Genomic DNA, 20,865 nt, shown 5'->3' with positions numbered 1-20,865 from the left:
ATCCTGGAAAGTATTAATAGCTGCTTTAGGGCTCTTTTGTTATGTGGATATCAAGTTTGTCTTCCCTTTTTCTCCTTTTCCCACTCTTCTCCCCTCTGCTTCTGTCTCTCTTGGAAATTGTGGGTTGGTGTTTGATTCTCTATTTTATCCTACTGTGACATAGAAGAAATTGTTGAAATGTTAAAGTGTGACCATTTTGCAGTCTCTGCCTTCTAATAAACACCTGCATTTGTAGACACCCTGAAGCAAGGAGCACAAAAAATTCTTTATACATTAATGTTTCTTCACATCTTTGATTTTCACTGAAGTAGTGAAACTTGAGTTTCTTTTTGGGATTCATCTGTTGTGTTCTTTTGATTAGACAGAATTCTGTCTGTAGAGTGGCAATATCTCTAAGTCAGCAAGTTTTGTTTCACAAGCTCTTTGCTGAACTTCTTAAGCTGAGTGTGCTGTGCATGTAGTAATATCAAACCATGCTTTCTTGGTGAGGCAGAGACATTGCTCTGAATCCAGAGTAGAATCTAGAACTAGATTTTGATAGTGTATGTCTAATATATTCATTATGAGCAACTGATGGAAATTTTTATTTAACAATTTGAATCTCAACTAATTCAATGGATTTGTTTACAGATTTTTGCAACCAGTGCAGAAAATTGATATGAATCTTACTGATCTTTTGGGTGAACTGCAGCGGGATCCTTGGCCTGTTCCACAGGGAAAACGGCCCTTACGATCTTCTGGAGTGGCTCTTTCTATAGCTGTAGGGCTCCTTGAGGTAATAGCTCTAACTACAGTTGTGCTAATATGTAAATAGATATTTTTCCTGCAGAGAGGCAGCCACAATCAATATGTGAAAACCTTAGATGCATATTAGATTTGTATGGTGATTCTGATGGGTGTTATCCCTTACATGCTTAGATTTATTGTAGATGTTTAGTCATTTTAATGAGGCAAATGTGAGACTTTGAATTAATGGCAGATTTAAGTTTTGGGAGGGGAACAGTACAATTATTGTTAGAATCCTATCAGTGTGATAAATACCTGCATAGCTATTTCTTTTGTTCAACTTGTAGCAAAGCCTGGTGGCTTTATTTGTCTTTTATTTCCTGCAGTGTACTTTTCCTAATACTGGTGCACGTATAATGATGTTCATTGGAGGCCCAGCTACACAAGGACCTGGCATGGTTGTAGGGGATGAACTGAAGCTACCCATAAGATCATGGCATGACATTGAAAAAGACAATGCTAAATATGTTAAAAAGGGTACTAAGGTAAGAGATGATAATGGATGGTATTTTAGATATCTTACCAGTAAGGAAACACATTACCTGGCTGCATAAAATAGTGTTAGGAGTAGCAAGTGTATAACAAGGTGGGAATTGTATGGTTTTGTTTACCTGTTTCTGAATAGTGGCATGTCTTCAGGAATTTCTTCAGAAATTGCATTAGGACTTTGGTTTTCATTAAAGTCCTTTGGAGTGTTTCCCTGGTTTAAGTCAGTGAAGATTCACGTGACTAAATGATGTATCTAGAGCAAGGCTGTCTGCTCTGAGACAGCTGCTCAAAACTGTATTTTTGGGAGGGTTAGGCAGCAGGGTTTCAACATAGTTTTTGATCCTAACTACATTTGTGCAGGTGAACTGCATCCAAAACCTGTTGAATTAATCTTAACTGATTATAATGGGAGCTTAAATAGTTATCTCAGTTGCAGGCACCTGTCTTTATAGGCACTTGAGATTAGAAGGGTAAATCCAGTTTTGTGTTGGATCTAGTACTTAATGCAAAGTTTAAAAATAAAAGATCAAGATAATTTTCTAGTTTCAATAGCAGTGACTGTTCTGTCTAGTGTGAGTCAGGTTCTCAGCTGGTCAGAAAAAAATCTACAGGTGTTGAAAATTCTAGTCTTAATTTTAACTTCAGGAAACAATATCGTATCTGGTAGTAGAAATTGCATGAATAAGTCTGATAATGGTTTAGAAAAATTTTGGAAGCTTAGGATTAATATGAAGATGAGGACAGGTCATGTGATAAGTTGCTATGAACTGTATTTTTGCTTTGGATTTAGCATTTTGAAGCCCTGGCTAATCGAGCTGCAACAAACGGTCATGTTATTGACATATATGCATGTGCGTTGGATCAGACTGGTTTGCTGGAGATGAAGTGTTGTCCCAACTACACTGGGTATGTGCCTGTTCATTTTAAAGTAGTATATGAAGGTGCAGGTTCTTGGTTTTGTTTTTTAAAATTTAACAGGGAGCACTTAATAAAACATTGTGTAACTTTAAAAGAAAAAAACAACCCCAAAAATGTCCACAAACATACTCTAATATACTGTGATGGCTGCATTTGTACCAGAACTTTGGAATTTCTCAGTCTCTGGCAAATTTGTCACCACAATTGTGGGTTTAATCAGAAGGGGGATTGCTTGATTTTTAATAATCTGAGGCTTAAATAACATGATTACTTTTTAAAAGGGCAGTTTATCCTATGAAGTTTTACTATTTTTTTTTCAATATGTTTATATATAAGCTGCACGTTTCAGTAAAGAAAGTTCCTTAATTGCCATCCTTCTTTTTCTTGTTCTTCAGAGTAGTACAAAACCGTGTTATTCCTTTTGTCTAATGTATGCTGCTCTTCTATATATCATTGTTCCCAGGTTCAATTACTGTCTTAGGTGATTATCAGCTACATATGTTGCTCCTAGTTTTTGGTCCCTCTATCCAGTTCTGAGTTTCAGACATGGTCTTGTATTCCCTTCAGCTTGGCTTGACATCACTTCATTTTAACAGGATTAAAGCAAGTTCTAGTCTTTCTCATGACACCACTCGCCTATTTTCTGTCACTGTGGATGACACCCTCACCCTTCCTCTTATGCAGATCTGCAGTCTTTTATAACTTTATAACACATAACTTTTAACTCTTCCTTGCATGTTAAGTACCTAATTAATTTTGTGAATCCTGCCAGTTCTTCCTCTGTAATTTTTCAAAGATTGTCTTTTTCTTTCTCTTTCTGAAAGTCTTTTCTACACTCATAATTCATCTTTGCTAGTATAGCCACCTGTTTTACATACCGTTTGATTTTTAGGTTAGACTTCTGTATTCGGTTTAGGTTCTTTTGCGAGGCTCATTTTTCTTACTGTTGTTAGCTGTGTCATTACCAACTGCAGGCAACTTTGCTTACTAGTTTAATAGCTGGTATATCTGTGGCTAATGGGCCGCCTTAGCAATATCTTCATATGTCTGAGGTTCCTAAGCACGTGCTACGTATCTAGACATACCAAGGGAATGAGAAATACAGCTGCAGGCTCTGATGAATATGTGCTGCTGAGTTTCAGGCCCGTTTGGCCACACTAGTCACTGCTGGGTTGCTTCTTTTCAGGGGTGTGTTTGTATAGCCTTAGCATGGGAGTTTCCATTGCCTAGGATTTTATGACTTTTTCTGCACACTTGTTTCCTATTCCTTTTCTACCTCAACCTGTATTTTTCTGTATATTACAATGTAATTTTGCTCTTTCTCTCTGCTCTTCCAGCAAAACTAGCCTTAATGTTTAATTTGTCTATTTCTTTTATAGCTGTTCCTATTTTCTGTTTAGTTACGTCATACATACAGGGAGGAATTTCTCATTCTTCCCATATCTTCTGTCTTCAAATATCTGCCTGAAAACTTCCATAACTTCTTTCATGTGTAGTTTTTGACCTATTAACATACTTTACTACTATGATTTATTTAATATTTTTGAATGAATAACAATAACATCTTCCATTACTATCTTCTAAATTCAGTATATCATATTTCATTATGAGTGGCAACTGCTGCAGTTACATCTGCAGAAAATTGCTAAGCATAAAACCAGATTATCCTTCTTGGTCATAAATTTAAGCCTGAAATAATAAGTGAACTAATAAAAATAAAATGGCGTAGTAACAGGATTGGAATATCGAATGTTACAAGTAGTTAACTGACATTGCTTGACAGAGCTGTTGAGACATTTGTAGTGTTGCAGTCCAGTATAATCTTTTTCCCAGTGAAAGATTTTCTTACGTGTTATAATCAACATGACCCTAAGATGCTGATAAGGCAAGAAGCTCACTTAAAAAATCAGTCCCTAACATTTTAGCAAAATATTAACTTAGTGATAGTCCATTATAAGAAGGCAAAAATAGGCCTTACTGTGAACTATAATTAGTTTCAGTCTTTAATAGAAATAAGCTGTATAAATCCCATGTGCTAAATTATTGCATAATAAGTAATCTGATTTAACTTGAGGGTTTTGTTTTGTTTGTTCTTTTCGTTGTCTAGAGGCTACATGGTAATGGGAGACTCTTTCAATACCTCTTTATTCAAACAAACCTTTCAGAGAGTATTCACAAAAGATATGCAAGGACAATTTAAAATGGGATTTGGTGGCACATTAGAAATAAAGGTAAGAATAAAAAGTGCAGTGCATTAGTGAGACACTGGAATAGGATGGCTAAGAACTGTAGCATCTCTGCCCTCTAAGGATGTTTTAGGAACTAGCTAAACAGGTATGTCAGTTGGCATGGACATAGATGTTAACTGCCAAGCTCTATTTTTACAGCTCTGTGATTCTGTAAATGTGAGTTAGGTAAAATGTTAAGTCCTTCTTACCCCTGCATTCAGTGATAGCTAAAAGGGAGACTGAAGTGAAATTAATATCTCTGTTAGAAATTCACAATGCTGTGTGCATAGAGTTTCGTATCAGTAGTGAGTGTTTCTTGGTTTTAGGTCCAAATTCTCTACGTAGTCCAGGACAACTTTCCTTTAATTTTCCATGCTCATCAGGATCCATTCTGGCACTTCAGTAGTGTTAATTTTCACCCCACTCTTGTGAGAAGCTTTGAACTGAATGTGCTGTGTGGTCTTCCATAATGTTTCTTGTGAATTACTACAATCCTGCCCTGTAGAAGAAAATGAGGCTATTTTCTCATTCAGTAAAATTCTGTTTTAAGTTTTTACTACCAGGACTAATAATGAAGCCCTCTTACTAACTAATGATAAAATAAGATTGAGTTCTTCTTAGTATGCTATATTAATGTATATTTTTTTTATAACTCTGAAGACTTCAAGAGAAGTAAAGATTTCTGGAGCGATTGGACCCTGTGTCTCTCTCAACTCTAAAGGACCTTGTGTCTCAGAAAATGTAAGTTAACTTTGCTTAAGCAATATCCTACTATGGAAAAACAGGATTTCTGAATTTGAAGAGAGGCTGAAACTTTTCCATAAAAGGAACAAAGAGTGTTTACTTTTTAACCATTTTTAAATTAAATGCATGCAATAACTGGTTTTGTATAAGCTCCGGTTCACTCAAACATTATGTTCAAGTTATATTAGACCTTGCAGATCACTTGTTCCTTGGTCAGGTTGTGTCCACTGAGCGGTTGCTTTAAAATTATTATTGAGAAGCTTTGTGCTACCAAAGAAGGGTCCAAGTAGAAAGTTGAGTTGATGTGCTTTTTTTGTTAAAATTGGAGATAAGTCCTTTTATCTAAACAGAAAACCATGAAAATGCTTTGTTTAGAACAGGACACAAGACCATGGCAGCAAACCCTTTATGCCTGTTTCACCAAATGCACATTTAGTTTATTAGAGTAACAAACTATTACTGAAGTAAATCCTTTAAATTTACATCATATTTAAATAATCACTTATTCTCAAATAGTATATTACAGTTTAATTTTGAATGTGATTGGAAGGGTTGGACTAGATGATCTTTCGAGGTGTCTTCCAACCCCTAAGATTCTGTGATTCTGTGATTTAATAATAAAAAACAATTCCTGAAAGTAACTAAAATGTCTTATATTTGAAAAGTTTCACTTTTGTTCCTAACAATTCCTGGTGGGAAGTGCTTAAAAATGGCCTGTTTTTATCAAGCATTTTTCATGCCTCAGTTTTCCTTGTATTTATGATTGCATCTTTGTGAACTATAAAATCTCTATATAATCAGCAGCAATTTTTTTCTTTTTTTCTTAGTGGTTTTATTTTATTGCCTGAATGGTGGCATTTGTTACAATACAAGTGAATAACCCCTCACAGTCAAATAGAATCATAGAATCATTAAGGTTAGAAGGGACCTTAAAGATCCCTAAAGTTCCAGCCCCCCTGCCATAAGCAGGGAACCCTACCACTAGACCAGGTTGCACAAAACCTCGTCCAACCTGGCCTTAAAAACCTCCAGGGATGGGGCATCAACAACCTCCCTGGGCAACCCATTCCAGTTCCTCACCACCCTTAGAGTGAAGAATTTCTTCCTAATATCTAACCAAATCTCCCCTCTCTCAGTTTAAAACCATTACCCCTTGTCCTATAACTATCTTCTCTGATGAAAAATATACATCTCCTTTTTTAAGCTACAGATGTAAATCATAGGAGGTAATAGAAAATTTAATTGTGTATTCATGCCTGTTGTCTTGCAATTATGCCATGATCAATTTGTATTAAAAAAAACCCTTTTGTTGAACTTAACCTGATTAAAATTGTTGAGGTAAAACATATGAATAAAATGGAGATGCATGCGATTTGTTGCAAGTGTAACTGAACAATTAATCTAGCTTTTATAATAATGCTTTTAACAGAGAACACAATCACAGTGACAATATTGCCAGTATAATTTTCCTTGAATGTTTTAATTTGTTTCACTGGGTCCATTATGGATGACTGATTGTTTTCATTTATTTCTCTGGGTATTTTTATTGTTTGGATGACAAGAAGGAATTTTCAGTTGAAAGACATCACTATCTTAGCTTTATATAGTTAACCTTGTGTGGGAAGCTGTTCTTTTCTTCCCCACATAAGTCTAAACAAAATGTTTCTAGGGACTCTAACTATATACTGTGTAAGCTGTCTTGTACTGGTGTGCCTTAGAAGAGTCATTCCACTTACATGTGCTTTTTGCCTCTTCTCTTGGGACTGTTTAAGCAAGGTCTAGTACTTTTTCCTGTTTCTGACTTGCTTTCCCCATCTTTCTAATGCCATCTCTTTGTCTTTCCAATGTTTTAATCTTTTGCAACCATCACCTTTTTTATTATTCCTGCATCCAACACTGCAGTTTTTTTGCAGAAGAGTTTAAGAAGCTGACAAGAGTGAGCACAGAGAAAACTTATGACAGATTGGTTAGAAGTATAATGGCTGGCTGCTGTACTTCACAAAGGAATATAATACTTCTGGTTTGTAAAAGTATTATAAAATCTTCTTACAGGAGATTGGAACAGGAGGTACTTGTCAATGGAAGATTTGTGGACTTAATCCTACTACAACACTTGCACTGTACTTTGAGGTGGTCAACCAGGTATTAAATATTTGTCTACTTGTCTGTTAAACACAGTAGTTTTATTTTGTGTCACTGCTGAAGCCTGTATTTTTTGTGTGGTTCCCTCAAGCACAGTATCAAAGATACAATGTTGCCATTTTGTGTTGTCAAAGTTTAGAGATGGACAGTGACAGCTTAAGGATGAGCTAATCTTGAATATGATAATGAGAACCAAACAGCTTCACAAATTTTGGCTAGAGTTCATAATCTGAGTAATTTTTTTCCTTTCAGTGTTAACTTATTAAATTGTATTTTGGTAGCAATATGTGAAACTTCTGTTAATATGTATATTTAAAAGTGCTTTTCAGTATTTCTCTGATGTTTTAATTACAAGGTAATTATGCAATAATGTTACGTTTTAATTTATGCTTTAATTGCTCAGTATTTGCAAGTGAAGATTAGCTTCATTGAAAAGCTTCAGGGGCATGTAGCCTGGTTTTCCTGTCTCCCTGAGGGGGTGCTAGGAAAGAGGATAAAACATGACAAGCAAATATGTTACTTCCTTCTAGTACTTTCTCTTCTTGCAAATATTTGAAGCTCAAGGGCTGTACGAGTTGACTGTTGTTTCTTTATATTTAATATGCTATATTGCATACTTTTATAACCTTTCAGAGGTTTGAAAAAATTTAGCTTAGTAACTTAGTAAAAAGTATTCAATGTAATAAAAGCACCAGGCATTGCTTTTATATAACTTGAGCTACCTATTGCTGATGATTTTATAATTTTCTAAAATTTGTTTATAAATTTTCAAATTACACTGTAAAATCTGGAGATTCACCTACATTTAATGTTTTTTCCCTCCTGTACTTAGCACAATGCTCCCATTCCTCAGGGAGGACGAGGTGCAATCCAGTTTGTGACTCAGTATCAGCATTCCAGTGGGCAGCGACGTATCAGAGTGACCACAGTTGCCAGAAAGTATGTTTTACTTGTGATGAATTGTTTTTGAAAAAGCCTTTTAATCTTTAGATTTTGTAATCAGTCTATTGTAGGATTTGCAGTGCCACAGGTGGTGAAGGCTTGATCATATGTTTGAGACAGTTGCCTCTCTTGTTCTGTGTGTGGTTTCTTATCTGAGAGGTTGCAGTGGCTGTATGATGATGTTCTGGTAGTGCTCTGAAGGAACCCAAGTCATTCTAGGTGAAGAGGAAGCATTGAATTCAACTCCATGGCCTAAACTGAGGAGATGGTCCCACTTGGGGAATGGCAGAGATCCCTTTATAGCTTCACTTGTAAATACCTGTTTTTCATGTAAAAGCTTTACCTGCAGCTTCTTTGATTCATTTTACCTCACGATTTCAGAAAGGGATGTTTAATATTATGTAGGCACTTCTCAATGTCCAGTGGCATTTCCTTAAAGCTGAAGGAGGTTGTTTATTGGTTAATTTGATGGAAGATTGAGTTTATAAAAAAAGGCATTGTCTTTACTGTTCATACGAATTTCTTGTTAAATTACATTGCTTATATTAGTAAAATCTTGGTGACTGATGAAAGGACAAATTAATAGTTCACCTTGTAAATTGAGAAGAACAAGCAAAGTGCACAAGAAAACTGCTAGGGTGGGAATGTGTGATTATCGTAATGAGCAATGTTTTCTGTAACTTACCTCTTAGGATTAATATTTTTCTAAGATCATAACTGTTTTATAAGCAGAATTATATTTTATTTCACTGGTTGCATGACACCTGTATAAATAAGGGACATTTCTAAGTAAAGGATGGTAAACTGAGAGGCTCCTCATTTACGCCATGTAGATTTTTGAAGCTCCAGCATGAGTTTGTTAAACTGTTAACACTGCTTTCTTTGCCTTAATTTTGAAGAGCTATTTTGGAGTTTGACATCTTTCTTTCCCAGTGGTGCAAATGCTTGTATTTTTCTTTTGCAGCTGGGCAGATGCGCAGACGCAGATTCAAAACATTGCTGCATCTTTTGACCAGGAAGCTGCTGCAATTCTCATGGCTAGACTGGCAGTGTACAGGGCAGAGACAGAAGAGGGGCCTGATGTGCTTAGGTGGCTGGACAGACAGCTGATACGACTGGTATAAAGGACTATATTAAAAGCTTTAGATTGGTTTCTTGTCTCCAGACATATAGTTTCTAAATGACTAGTGATCAGTGGGTGGTTCTTTACATACATATATATAAAAATACATCAAAAAATGATCTGAACACTTAATTTCCACAAGTGTGTATGCAGAATTAACTAAAATTTTGTATTTTAAATGGAAAAAGAGGAGATATGTTTTTAGTTCATTTATTAAGATTTCCTCAGCACTTGGTAGTTGCCAGCAATTGAGAGAAATTCTAGCCTGAAATTAAGGCTTTCTCTACTTTCTGCTGCCTATAGTGTTATTGTAGGTGAAATATTTTTAGTGGGTGAAAAAGAAGTCAGAGTATCTAGAAAAAACATATGGAATATATTTTCTTTTCAAAAGCTCAGTTTACAGGGGTTTTTTATTTCTTACTTGTAAGTAAGTAGTTATTAGTAATTCAATTTAAAACGTCCTTCAGGGCTGTTTAATCATCTAATTTTGCCTAGTGATTTTAGAGCAAAGAAGAAAAAAAGCCTTTAAAACCACATACACAAGGAAATCACTGCTTGTTACGAAAATAACTTAGATCAGTGTTTTTGTTAGGTTTCTGTTTGCTTAGGAAGCTACAGACACCTCAAATAGTGTGTCTGTTAAAAACAAACAAACTTACGGTAATGGCCTGACCAAGCAAGTATGTTTCTTAATTTAGATAAACTTTTCTTTTACTCTAGTGTCAGAAATTTGGAGAATATCACAAGGATGACCCAAGCTCTTTCAGATTTTCAGAAACTTTTTCACTTTACCCACAGGTAAGTAGAAGGAAGATGTGTTTATAAGGGATAAAGAGAGAATGCTTAGTGAAGGAAAGGCACTGTAATACAGAGTAAAATAAGACTTTACGCTGAATACCAGAATGAAAAGGCACCTTCATGCCCCATCCTCATCTTAGATCTGAGTTTCTAATTCAGATAATGACACTGCTTTTTTAAGGGCAGTTTTAATGAAGACAGTTGGAAAACATGAGAGAAGATATGCTTTTACTTCATTGTTTATTTCCTGTATGATTTATAATAGTGACCTGAAACGAAACACTTCACTGATGAAATGAACTTGGGCATGAAAATATTAAGCTTTTGGGAGTTTCTTTGCTAATAATCCGTTTTGATAATTTCCTTCATTTTGGTAGCTCCTGATACAAGGCTTTGGGACTCTTCATAAACTTCCATTATATGACTATGCAAGTTATCAACCAGTCTGTCTCAAGGTGTTAAGTGTTGTGGAGAGATGGATTCAACAATGAAAGGATTTGCTTCTTCCAGTTTACTAAGTTGGACTTTACTCTGATTAATGTTCTCGTTTTCTGTTCATGTGCTAAAACTTACTGCATGTGTTAAGCACAGCAGCCTCCCTCATAGGATCAGTAGAACTTAGAGTAAAGGAAGGGTTTGGCAGTATTCAGTCGTACTGTTTATAAGTCATACTGGAGAAGAAGAATTATTAAACTTTTCTCTTAATTCAAAGCTGCTTTGTAGGTTTATTAATTCTGATTTCTGTCTGACTCTCCTGATAGTGTATAAAAACTGGCAAAGGTGCACATACAAGTTAGAAATGTTAATTGGAGTTCAGTTTCATTGTGGCGTTGGTCTCATATAGTTTGTGGAAAACATTTCTGTCCTTGTACAACTTTCCTTTTTATCTGAATGTTCAAATGTTTTTTTTGTTTTGCAGTTTATGTTTCACTTGAGAAGATCTCCTTTCTTACAAGTTTTTAATAACAGTCCAGATGAGAGCTCATACTATCGTCATCATTTCATGCGTCAAGATCTAACCCAGTCGCTTATCATGGTTCAGCCAATTCTTTATGCCTACTCCTTCAACGGACCTCCAGAGGTATCATTATATATAACGTAGTAGTAGGTTAAAAGGTGTGGTTTTGAGAGATGATTGTTTTCCTCACTGTTACACATTATAAACTGTGTTCAAATTTATTGTATGAATATTAATTTAATATAGAACATAGTATGAACAAGGCATATCTCAGTATTCTGATGCAGCCTAGTCTTGAGAATAAGTCAATTTGTGAAGAGATGATGTTTTAAGCTAAAGAATGGTAATTTTTTTTGTTAGTTTTTGAGGGCTGCAGGAGTTTTGCTTTTTTGTGGTAAAAATCAACAAAGATGCTTTTATTTAAAGAAAAGCATGTGGGTGATTTTTTGGTGTTTGGTGTTTTTTGTGGTGTTTTGTTGTTGTTGTTTATTTGTTTTTTTACTTCCCCAAAATATAAAAAATCCACACATCCAAAGCTTCTAACTTTGATGTGGTTAGAATTTTGTGTAGATTTAGTGTAGAACTTCCATCTGACCTTATCATGGCACTTCCTGTATAAATCTAAAATAAAAATATTATTTTCCAAGAGGCTTGTGAAAGAAATGTAAGATAGGAGATAAGAAGAGTTGTCTGATAGATGAGTGTGAGGAAATGGTAAGAAAGTGAAAACGTAGACAAGGATCTTGGCAGGTTGGAATTCTGACTTTTCTTAGGATTTTAAAAAATTATTTAAAAAATTATTTCAGACTATGTCATGGGGATAAAAAAAGACTTCTAAAAGTCAAGTTTAGGGTAGTGAGGTGGTTTGTGAAGAGCTACTCAGAGGTGTAATATCATTCTCCCATACGTGAATAACAATCACACAGGCGATGCAAAGGAGAAGCATGATCAAGCAGAAGCTGATACCTCAGTGTAGAATGAGTAACAATCTTTTTTTTTTTAATTCCTGGAATAGTTTATTTTTTAGGCACCCCTAATAAGATTGATCCAGTTACATCATATGGTACTAATTCAGTTAAATCATATAGTGCCAATACAGTGTCACTGCTTTTAAAAAGGTGAACTAAAACCTTAAATATTATATTAGATTTCAGAAATCATGAGTATTTACTATATACAATATTGACGGATACATATGTACAGTAATAGTAGCTGCAAGGACAAGACTAAAAAAACCCCAGACACCCCACAATCCCCAAATCTTACTGAATCTTTATACATTACAATATTATTTAAGTTAATGGCATTGTATAGGTAAATATGGAGGTACTTGGAAGACTAGAAAAGTACATAATAATGAGGGAGGTTTCAGCTCTTGAATACCATTTTTGATACTTGCATGGAATTTTATATATTCAGAATCAGGCTGGATAACTTTAGAAAAAGATTGTATGAGTTGCAGGTGTATAACATGAAAACAAACTAATACGGAGCTTTGGTAACTGATTAAAAAAGTTCCTGAGATTCAGTGACTGATGGTAAAAACTGATAGTGCCATATGATTGCTCAGTTCTGCATCAGGTGGTAATTGTTTGTTTGTTTTTAAATCTTAGCCTGTTCTTCTGGATAGCAGCAGCATTTTACCAGATCGCATTCTGCTTATGGACACCTTTTTCCAGATCCTTATTTATCATGGAGAGGTGAGATTTGTTATTTCTTACACAAATACACTTTTTCTGTAGGAGTGCGAGGTTAGAAAAGCCAAGCACCAGTTCCAAAGCATTCCCATCTTGATCTCTCACCTTCATGGCTGATACTGACGCCTAGTAGCATGGTAAACTGACGTGCCTTTGCGTAGATACCTGACATGATGTTTTGGTGCTGTTCGTTATGACAGGCTAGAATGAATCTTCAATATGTAGGTTTTTTTGTTTTAGATCAATGTTTTTCCAACTTTTGAGAATGTTACTTCCTGCACAGCCTTCCTGCCCTGTTTTTCACTAGTTTATTTTAGACCTCTAAATTAGTGCTTCAGGGATAGGGAGTGAGAACACCAGGTTTTATAGTCACCCTTCATATGCGCTGTCCTGGAGGAATAAAACTGCTCCTGGCAGCTGAGTAGATAGACATTCACTAGCCAAATAAATATAAATGTTTGTGATTACTAGGGCTCTGCTGCCCTGGAGGCATTGAGATGCTGCATTTTACTGCTTTGCAGCAGTAAATGGTTCCCATCTGAGAGCAGAGAAATACTACTCCAGGTCATGTCCTCATAACTGCACCATTTAAAATAGCTACTAAACTAACACTGCATAAGTAGCAACATGTTCTCTGCATTTTGTAAGATGCTGTCAGGAAGCAGGAGTGGCAGGTTGCTCCCTGAGGGAAGGGGAACTGGGAGCTGAGCATGACTGTAAGGCAGGCTGAGGCCTCCCCAGTGAGGACCTGGCCCCACTGTACCTGGGCAAGGCAGGCAGAGCCATCTGTGGGCAGTAGCCAGGTTGAGCCACCAGTCCAGATCCCCAGACAAGTCAATGGGAGTGAGGCAGGTCTGAGTTCTAGCCAGGAAGTCAAGTCTCTGGCTGGGTGTCCAGGTGAGTGGGGCACATGGCCAGGGACAGGCACGGCGGCAGCTCAGGCAGGAGCCAGGATTGAGAGCCTCAGCTTAAACCAGCTGCTAAGCAAAGGAGGGTGGAACACCTACTGAGGCTTCCTCCAGGTCTTTCCCAGCAACAGCCTGTATGGGTGGGCTGACCTTGAGCAGCCAGCTTCATGCCTAGAAAGTGGGGAGGCTGTGCTACAGCCTGAAAGATAAATAGCAGCGTAAATGTGTATTTCTTATGTGCCACACACATGCATATTAAAGAACTGTAAATAGTATCCTTGACCCCATGAGCTAGATATTTAGCATACAAAGGATGACAAAAAAAGGCAATACAGAAGGACTACAAATTGTCAAGAGTTTAAAAAAAATCAAGTGGCATGTTACTTGCACGTCTTTTAAAAATTAACTTGCATACTATAGGGCAGAAAGGAGTGAGTGATAGAGAAGAGGGCAGCTATGGCGCATTCTTCTCTGAAAAGCCCTCTGTATTCTATAAGAAAGACTGATCATTCAGTTCTAAATGTAATTCTTCACTCTGTCCCCAGACCATAGCTCAGTGGCGTAAATCAGGTTACCAAGATATGCCAGAATATGAAAACTTCCATCACTTACTACAAGCTCCAATAGATGATGCCCAAGAAATTCTCCATTCCAGATTTCCAATGCCCAGATACATTGATACAGAGCATGGAGGAAGCCAGGTATGGAAAATATATAATCTAGGACTTGACGTGTTAGTAATGGCTAGTGGGAGGTGTCCCTGCCCATGGAAGGGCGATTGGAACTAGATGGTCTTTAAGGTCCCTTCCAACCCAAACCATTCTATGATTCTGTAATGTCATGAAGTCTTTTTGGTAGTAAACATGCAATTCTGTGCTAAAATATATGTAAATTGCAAGTGAAAAATTTAATTTTAAGGCTTTTATATAACCAGACATGTAATTTTGACTAATTTGTGAATCCTGTTATTTATTACATTTTTACCACACTGACTTGGACTCGCGGCTTCCTTGTGTGAGGTGTGTAAGACAAAAAAGATAGTACTTGTCAGAGTTTCTGGACCAATACCAGAAATATTCTTTGTGTTATTTAAAAAAACTTTTTAATATCTTACTGATACATTTGCTTTGCTAGTGCCTAGAAAAAGACAAATTATTTCTTTCTGCTGCATTGAAAAGTGATGAGCAGTTCTGCACTATAGCTATAGAATCCAGGAAGTTACTTTATTTATAGAGGTCCTACTTGCTCTTCTGAATAGGTATCTTAATGTTTTTACCTCCAAGTAATAGAAATAATGTATTTCATACACATGTAACTTTTTCTGAGTACAAGAAACTTCTATTTGAGAATATTAATTTATTGCCCATATTTTGTTTTTTAAAGGCTCGTTTCCTGCTTTCAAAAGTAAATCCCTCTCAGACTCACAACAATATGTATGCATGGGGACAGGTAAGTATGAATCTGCTGATGAAGCTTGTATGCATGTTTTTAGGTTCTTTTTCCCTGCTTCAGAAACAAAGTGATACATTGTTTACATGTATAAATAATGCCATGTTTTGAAACTGAAGAAATGCCACCATAATTGCAAAAGTTAAGAAAAATGGATTTCACATCTTCAGACAGAAATTACATGGTTTGCTGTTACTAAGCTTCTGTTAAGCTACTTCCATGCCTAGCCATCTTTCTTAGAGAAATACCTTCAGATTCCTTAGAATAAGAGTACTTACCACACATAAAAACTACGGGACCTTTTTGGAGTAAGGGAAATACATTTTGAAATTAGTTATAAGCAAGAACTGAAAATTACACCAGTACTAGTGTACTGATGTTTTTCAGAATTTTTGTGACCTGGGTGATCAGGAATCAGTTTTTCGAGTCTTGTCTTTAGGAATGAAGTTATGTAAGAGTTAAAAAGTTACAGCTTGTATCCTTGAACATGGCATCCAATTTCCATGTTCTTCTTCCAGATTCAGCTTTTATAGTGGGAAGAGAAACACTGCTGTGGATGAATGCTAGTGCAGTGTCACTTTCTCATGAAAATGTAGCTGAAGCTACATATTAACTGTACTTTTAAGAGTACTTTGCTAGAGGCATACAGTGGTTAAGTCATGAGTAAGAGGGCTCTGTAGCAATTTTACAGCAGTGATTTTTGTCAGGTAAGTTTTATCAGGATACATTTTCATAGGAATGAACTGGTTCTAATGAAACTTCTGGCAGGGAAGAACACTGAGACCTGGAGTGAAAATACTACAAAACTTGGTGTTGAGTTGAAGACAGCACGATAGGAACCCAGTTCTCGTCTCCAAAGTTGATAACCTATCCAGCAGTATGTTAGTGTCTCTCTTCATAATGTTTCTTTCACACCATACACAGAGATCCTATAGTTTGAAAGGTCTTGTTTTTATCTAAACATTATCTGAAATTTTTGGAGTTTCGAGGATTCCAGCAGTACAGGACAAGTGTTTCTGGCTCATTTGATTAGTAAGCAAATGAAACAACATTATGAATGTAAATGCAAATACAAAACAATTCCTTAACTGATCTCTAATAAAATTTTTCATGGTGAACAAGTGAGACTCCTGATATATCTTAGAAAAGGCAGATTTTCCTTTTAATCTTGAAAATAATTAAATTCTAGGGTAAAGTAAGAAATGGTGTATTAATCTCCCCAGTGGCTTTGCAGCATGTGTGCTCAGCATGCCCTCCTGTGTTTTGAGAGTTTTTTGTGAAGAAAGTTGAACCGAGTACAAATTATGGAATGAGAAATATAACTGTTGGGATAAAATTTTAAATTGAATTGGGTTTGCTCTTGTTTTTCTCATAAGTTTCCTGGATTGTTTAGTGTTTTTTATTTTGTGCATAACTGAAAGAAGAATTTGTTAGCCCATATTGACCTGAAGAGGGCACCCACAGACCACTGAAACGGTGTTTCAGGCAGTGATGAATCGATTAGTTTGCCTTTTAATATTTTAATTTAAGATTTTTTTAAACTTGAGCAGATAGGTGCTTTAAATATATAGAAAACCTTTTCAGAAAACAGTGCTAAGTTTTTCATACAGCTCTATTATGTTGGTAAGTCCTTGAAGATGTTGTTGGAATTTTCCCATTGTATATTGGGTATGCCATTTATTTGAGAGTGCCTTTATTTTTAGCTTTAAAAAAAATATATTTTTTTTTTTTTTGTCTTGGTGACTGTGGGAATCTGCAATTTGAAGTGAAAGAAGCAGCCAATGGCACAAATCTTATAAAATGCCCAGCTACCTGTCACCATATCACTGTTAATTAAATGTAAAAACTCATTGTATGCCTTAGATCAAAGTTTTGAATTAACAGAAAACAAAACCTAAGGTGGTCTTTGAAAAATCAAAGCTAATTCTCATGTACTTTTCAGACTTGTACATTGTGACCTGGCTGGTTTTTGCTTTATTCCCCAGCTAACAAAATACTCTGCTACCTTGCCTACTAGAATGAAGTCTTTAGAGTAAAGCTGTTGCTGTTGGCGGTTGCAGTGGGAGATCTCTTTCCTTAGGGATCTGTCAGCTCTTTTGGTGGTTTGTTTACTAGAGGGCGATGTACTGTCCTTCCATAAGGAAGATGCAAAGTGGCAATTCATATCCTGCTTCAGAATAAAACTTGTAATTCCCTTGTGGCTTCTTCAATAAGAGATCTCAGGCTTAGCATTTAGAAGGCTTGGAAGTAGAATATCCTTTATTCTCATCTTGCCACTGTCATCTGATAGTTTAGCAGTCCTTCCCTCACTGTGGATGTGTATTATGTATATTATAGTGATTGAAGAACTCTTGGTGACCCTGGATTTGTCCCTTGATCAGTAACCACAAAGTGGTTTTGGCCAGTCCTCAAAAAGGGCCACCGGTTCTAAGCATCCTCATTAAGACCTTCATGTATGTGTTTTGGGAGATTTTGCAGGAGTTCAGACAGATCTGATTTAATTTGGAAATATGGGTGCTTAGTACCTTTGAAAAGGTTGAATTTCTGAGATTTATAGGAATTCTTTCTGTGTCTGTAAGTGGAAATAATGTCAGATTAGTTTCAAAGGACTTGGGAGTTAGTATATAACTTTTACAGAGTTGCCAACTGCTGCTTTATTTAGATTGTAAATTTCTTTAAAAATAATTGAAAGATGACAATTGAATTTCCTGGATTTTGGAAAATTACTTCTGAGATAAAAATAAATTGTAAAAATAGTAAAAGTTGTTTTTTTAATCTTTTGTGAACTTATCTGCAGTGGCATGACCTTCAGATGTTGTTTTTGGTGTTTCTCTAAGGTGGCACAGAGCTGTAGGAGAGAATTGGCCCAACTTTCCTTCAGAAGGCTAGTTGGCCTTCATTCACTGTCAGATTAGACCCTTAGTGGCTTTGTTTCTTCCTTTCATCATTTTCGTATGTTTGAGTTTCCCTGACCAAACTGATTTGTTGGTTGTGTCGTTTCATGTTTCTGTTTCTTTTGCCTTTGTCTGCTAGGCTGAGGTTAGAAATGGTACAGGAACTGTGGCATGGAAGTTTTATTTATTTTGAAAAAATTGTTAGTATTTGGCAGCTGCCAAAAACTCCTGAGTTTTGTATGGTTGATGCATATATCTTGCTATACTGCTGCTCATTGCCATATACATTAATATGGAAGAGAGTGTAGTTAGGGTTTATGCCTGAACTTAAGTAAACATATGAAAATTTATGTGAATGTAGAATCTGTTGGTTTTTGTCAGAGGACTTTAGCAATTATATGCTTCTGAGGTCTTTCTAAATTGATAAAGTGTTTATTTTATGGGTCATGTTGTGTGTTAGAATGCTGTTTCTTCACAATGAGTATAATAAATTATTCTGGTTATCTTTTATTTGGTAGGAGTCTGGAGCACCCATTCTTACTGATGATGTCAGCTTGCAAGTATTTATGGATCACCTGAAGAAACTTGCTGTGTCTAGTGCTGCCTGAGATTCTGCAGTGCACTGAAGGCTTGGATAAGCTGTAGCCCTGTTTGAGCTCTTCCTTCTTTACCCTTTCCTGTGTCTCTCGTGACAGAATGCTCTGATATGCACAAGATGCCTGACTAGATGTAAAGCAGTGTTGTTTTCAAAGAAAAAGCTTTTGTTATCAGGAAATGTTTTAATGTGAACTTGAGTTTGTAAAAATGACAGGTAGTAGATTAAGTTATAATTAGAAGAAAAAGAACAGTAATTTTTATTACAATGATAATATAATTACTGTGAGATCGTTTGTAACAACTTTGAGATGTGATTTCAGTTTCCTTTTTAAATGGTTGAGGTTCATTTTGCTCTGCACTACAAAGGCACGTTGAACAATAAAGGAAATCTTTGGTGATATCAAGCTTTCTAGGCTACAATGTGACTACTTTTTCTCACTCAATTTGAACACAAAGTGAAGAAGCAACAAAAAGCGTATAAAAATACTATTAACTGAGTCTTTTAACTTAGGCTGCCGAATTTTTCTTTTCTGCATATATATAATTGTTTGTGTATTGTTCATTTTAGGAGTATTTAATTTCAAACTTTTCTTCCCACTTACCCTACTTGATTCTTTGGGAAGAGTTTTTCTTTATTTCCACATAAAGAATTTGAACTGAAAAAGTAAAAATACTGTTATTGCATAAAATTTAAATGTTGTTTTTTTGACAAGAGTGTCTATTATCAAACACAGTAACAGATGAATATGCTCAAAAATTAACAGTTTTACCTTAAAGCTAAGAGGCTACACCACCAAAATGAATTGACTGAGTGTGTACAGCCTTGGGTTTTGTCTGGGTGAATATACTTTAAAAAAACCCAAACAATTACCTTTTTCATTATTGCCTTAGAATGTTATTACACTAATGCATGACACTGCACATCTGCTTTTTGTTTCTGCATCCTTTTTGTTAAGAATTCAACAGGCTATAGTTCTTGTTGAAAATGTATTATGTAGAATACGATGTGATTAATTTGAGATTTAGTTCATACTTGATTTTTTGGTGGGTAGATAAATTAGTAGGCTTTCCCATTTACTTGTTGAAGTTTACACATAAAACAGATGTTTACACAGGTGGTTATGACATTTTGACAGGTAAAGATGTGAAATGAGGGTACGGGACAATAACAAATTGTGCCAAGTCTAAAGGAGGAGAGAGTTTTGATGTAGGAAATTAATTCATATACTAGTGTGATAAGTGTAAAGTTTTTTTTCTGCTTTCTGTAAATTCTCAAAAACTTGCTACATCACTTCCTTTCCATTTCTTTGATCTAAATGGGATAAGATCCTTTTGCCTCAATACAAATAAAGTACATGTTTTTCTCTCATTTTTTGTATTTATTGTTCTGGTTTCTGTTGGTGCTTGAAATGTAACGTGGAAGTAAAGATAGTAACAACAAAATTTAGAGTAACTTCACTACTTTTTTCATGTAACAATTTGTGTCAAACTTGTTTACTTCCAGAGATAGTGAACTGTTCTCACTAGTGACAATCTAGGAGATAAAAATTCAATAGTCCTCTTGACTTTGTTTTGTTTTAGCTCATAAACAGCTTAATTTTTTTCCCCACATCATACTAAGTAGATCCAATTTATTTGGCAGTTAAATACCATTTCGCTAATAAGTCAATTCATTACCATGTCATGACAATGGATGGGTTTTTTTAGTGCTTTCCTTCCTACCCTTTAATCAGCTTTCACCTGGTATTAAGTTCTTTTATCCAATCTCTTTGCAACATTAGCTTCTTTTGTAACTTCAGGTATTTGTCAAAGCCTTTTTGAAAATCCTTCTGTGTTTGATGTATTACCTTTATTCTCTTACTTACCTCTTGCAAAGACTGTGTGGTTAGGGAGACAGGATTTTCCTTCACAGGAAACATGTGGACTCTTTCCCTAAGGACCATGTCTGTCCATAGGCTTATTAATCTTGCTTTTTGTTACAGCCTCTACCATCTTACCAGGGATAGAGATCAGGCTCTTCAGTCTCTAATTTGCAGGATTCCCTCAACAACCCTTTTGGTGGTCTTTCTGTGGATGAGAGTGATATGGGCAGCAGGCGGCCAGTTGTCTGGTACAGTGACTGTAATGACAGTTGCATGTGTTTCACTTCCGTCAGAACTCCTGGATGAAGGCTATCCAGTCCTGGTAACTTG

The 20,865-nt window shown here is 35.9% G+C and overlaps 1 protein-coding gene across 3 annotated transcripts in view; it reads left to right on the top strand.

The window, feature by feature from the left end:
* The window catches only part of SEC23A (SEC23 homolog A, COPII coat complex component), a 29,395-nt gene extending 9,353 nt beyond the window's left edge, over positions 1–20,042 (top strand). For all 3 annotated transcript variants that reach the window (XM_051621090.1, XM_051621091.1, XM_051621092.1), the window contains 14 exons: positions 631–775; positions 1,113–1,271; positions 2,066–2,181; positions 4,301–4,424; positions 5,082–5,162; positions 7,218–7,307; positions 8,140–8,246; positions 9,214–9,367; positions 10,093–10,170; positions 11,090–11,251; positions 12,742–12,828; positions 14,279–14,434; positions 15,117–15,182; positions 18,595–20,042. In XM_051621090.1, the coding sequence (XP_051477050.1) occupies positions 631–775; positions 1,113–1,271; positions 2,066–2,181; positions 4,301–4,424; positions 5,082–5,162; positions 7,218–7,307; positions 8,140–8,246; positions 9,214–9,367; positions 10,093–10,170; positions 11,090–11,251; positions 12,742–12,828; positions 14,279–14,434; positions 15,117–15,182; positions 18,595–18,684 (1,615 nt within the window). In that variant the 3' untranslated portion in view covers positions 18,685–20,042. The remainder of the gene's footprint in view (positions 1–630; positions 776–1,112; positions 1,272–2,065; positions 2,182–4,300; positions 4,425–5,081; positions 5,163–7,217; positions 7,308–8,139; positions 8,247–9,213; positions 9,368–10,092; positions 10,171–11,089; positions 11,252–12,741; positions 12,829–14,278; positions 14,435–15,116; positions 15,183–18,594) is intronic.
* The last annotated feature ends 823 nt before the right edge of the window (positions 20,043–20,865 follow it).

This window comes from Apus apus, chromosome 5 (genome assembly GCF_020740795.1).
Source record: "Apus apus isolate bApuApu2 chromosome 5, bApuApu2.pri.cur, whole genome shotgun sequence".
NCBI lineage: Eukaryota > Metazoa > Chordata > Aves > Apodiformes > Apodidae > Apus > Apus apus.
Note: the sequence above shows the minus strand (reverse complement) of the source record. Positions and strands in the feature narration are given on the sequence as shown.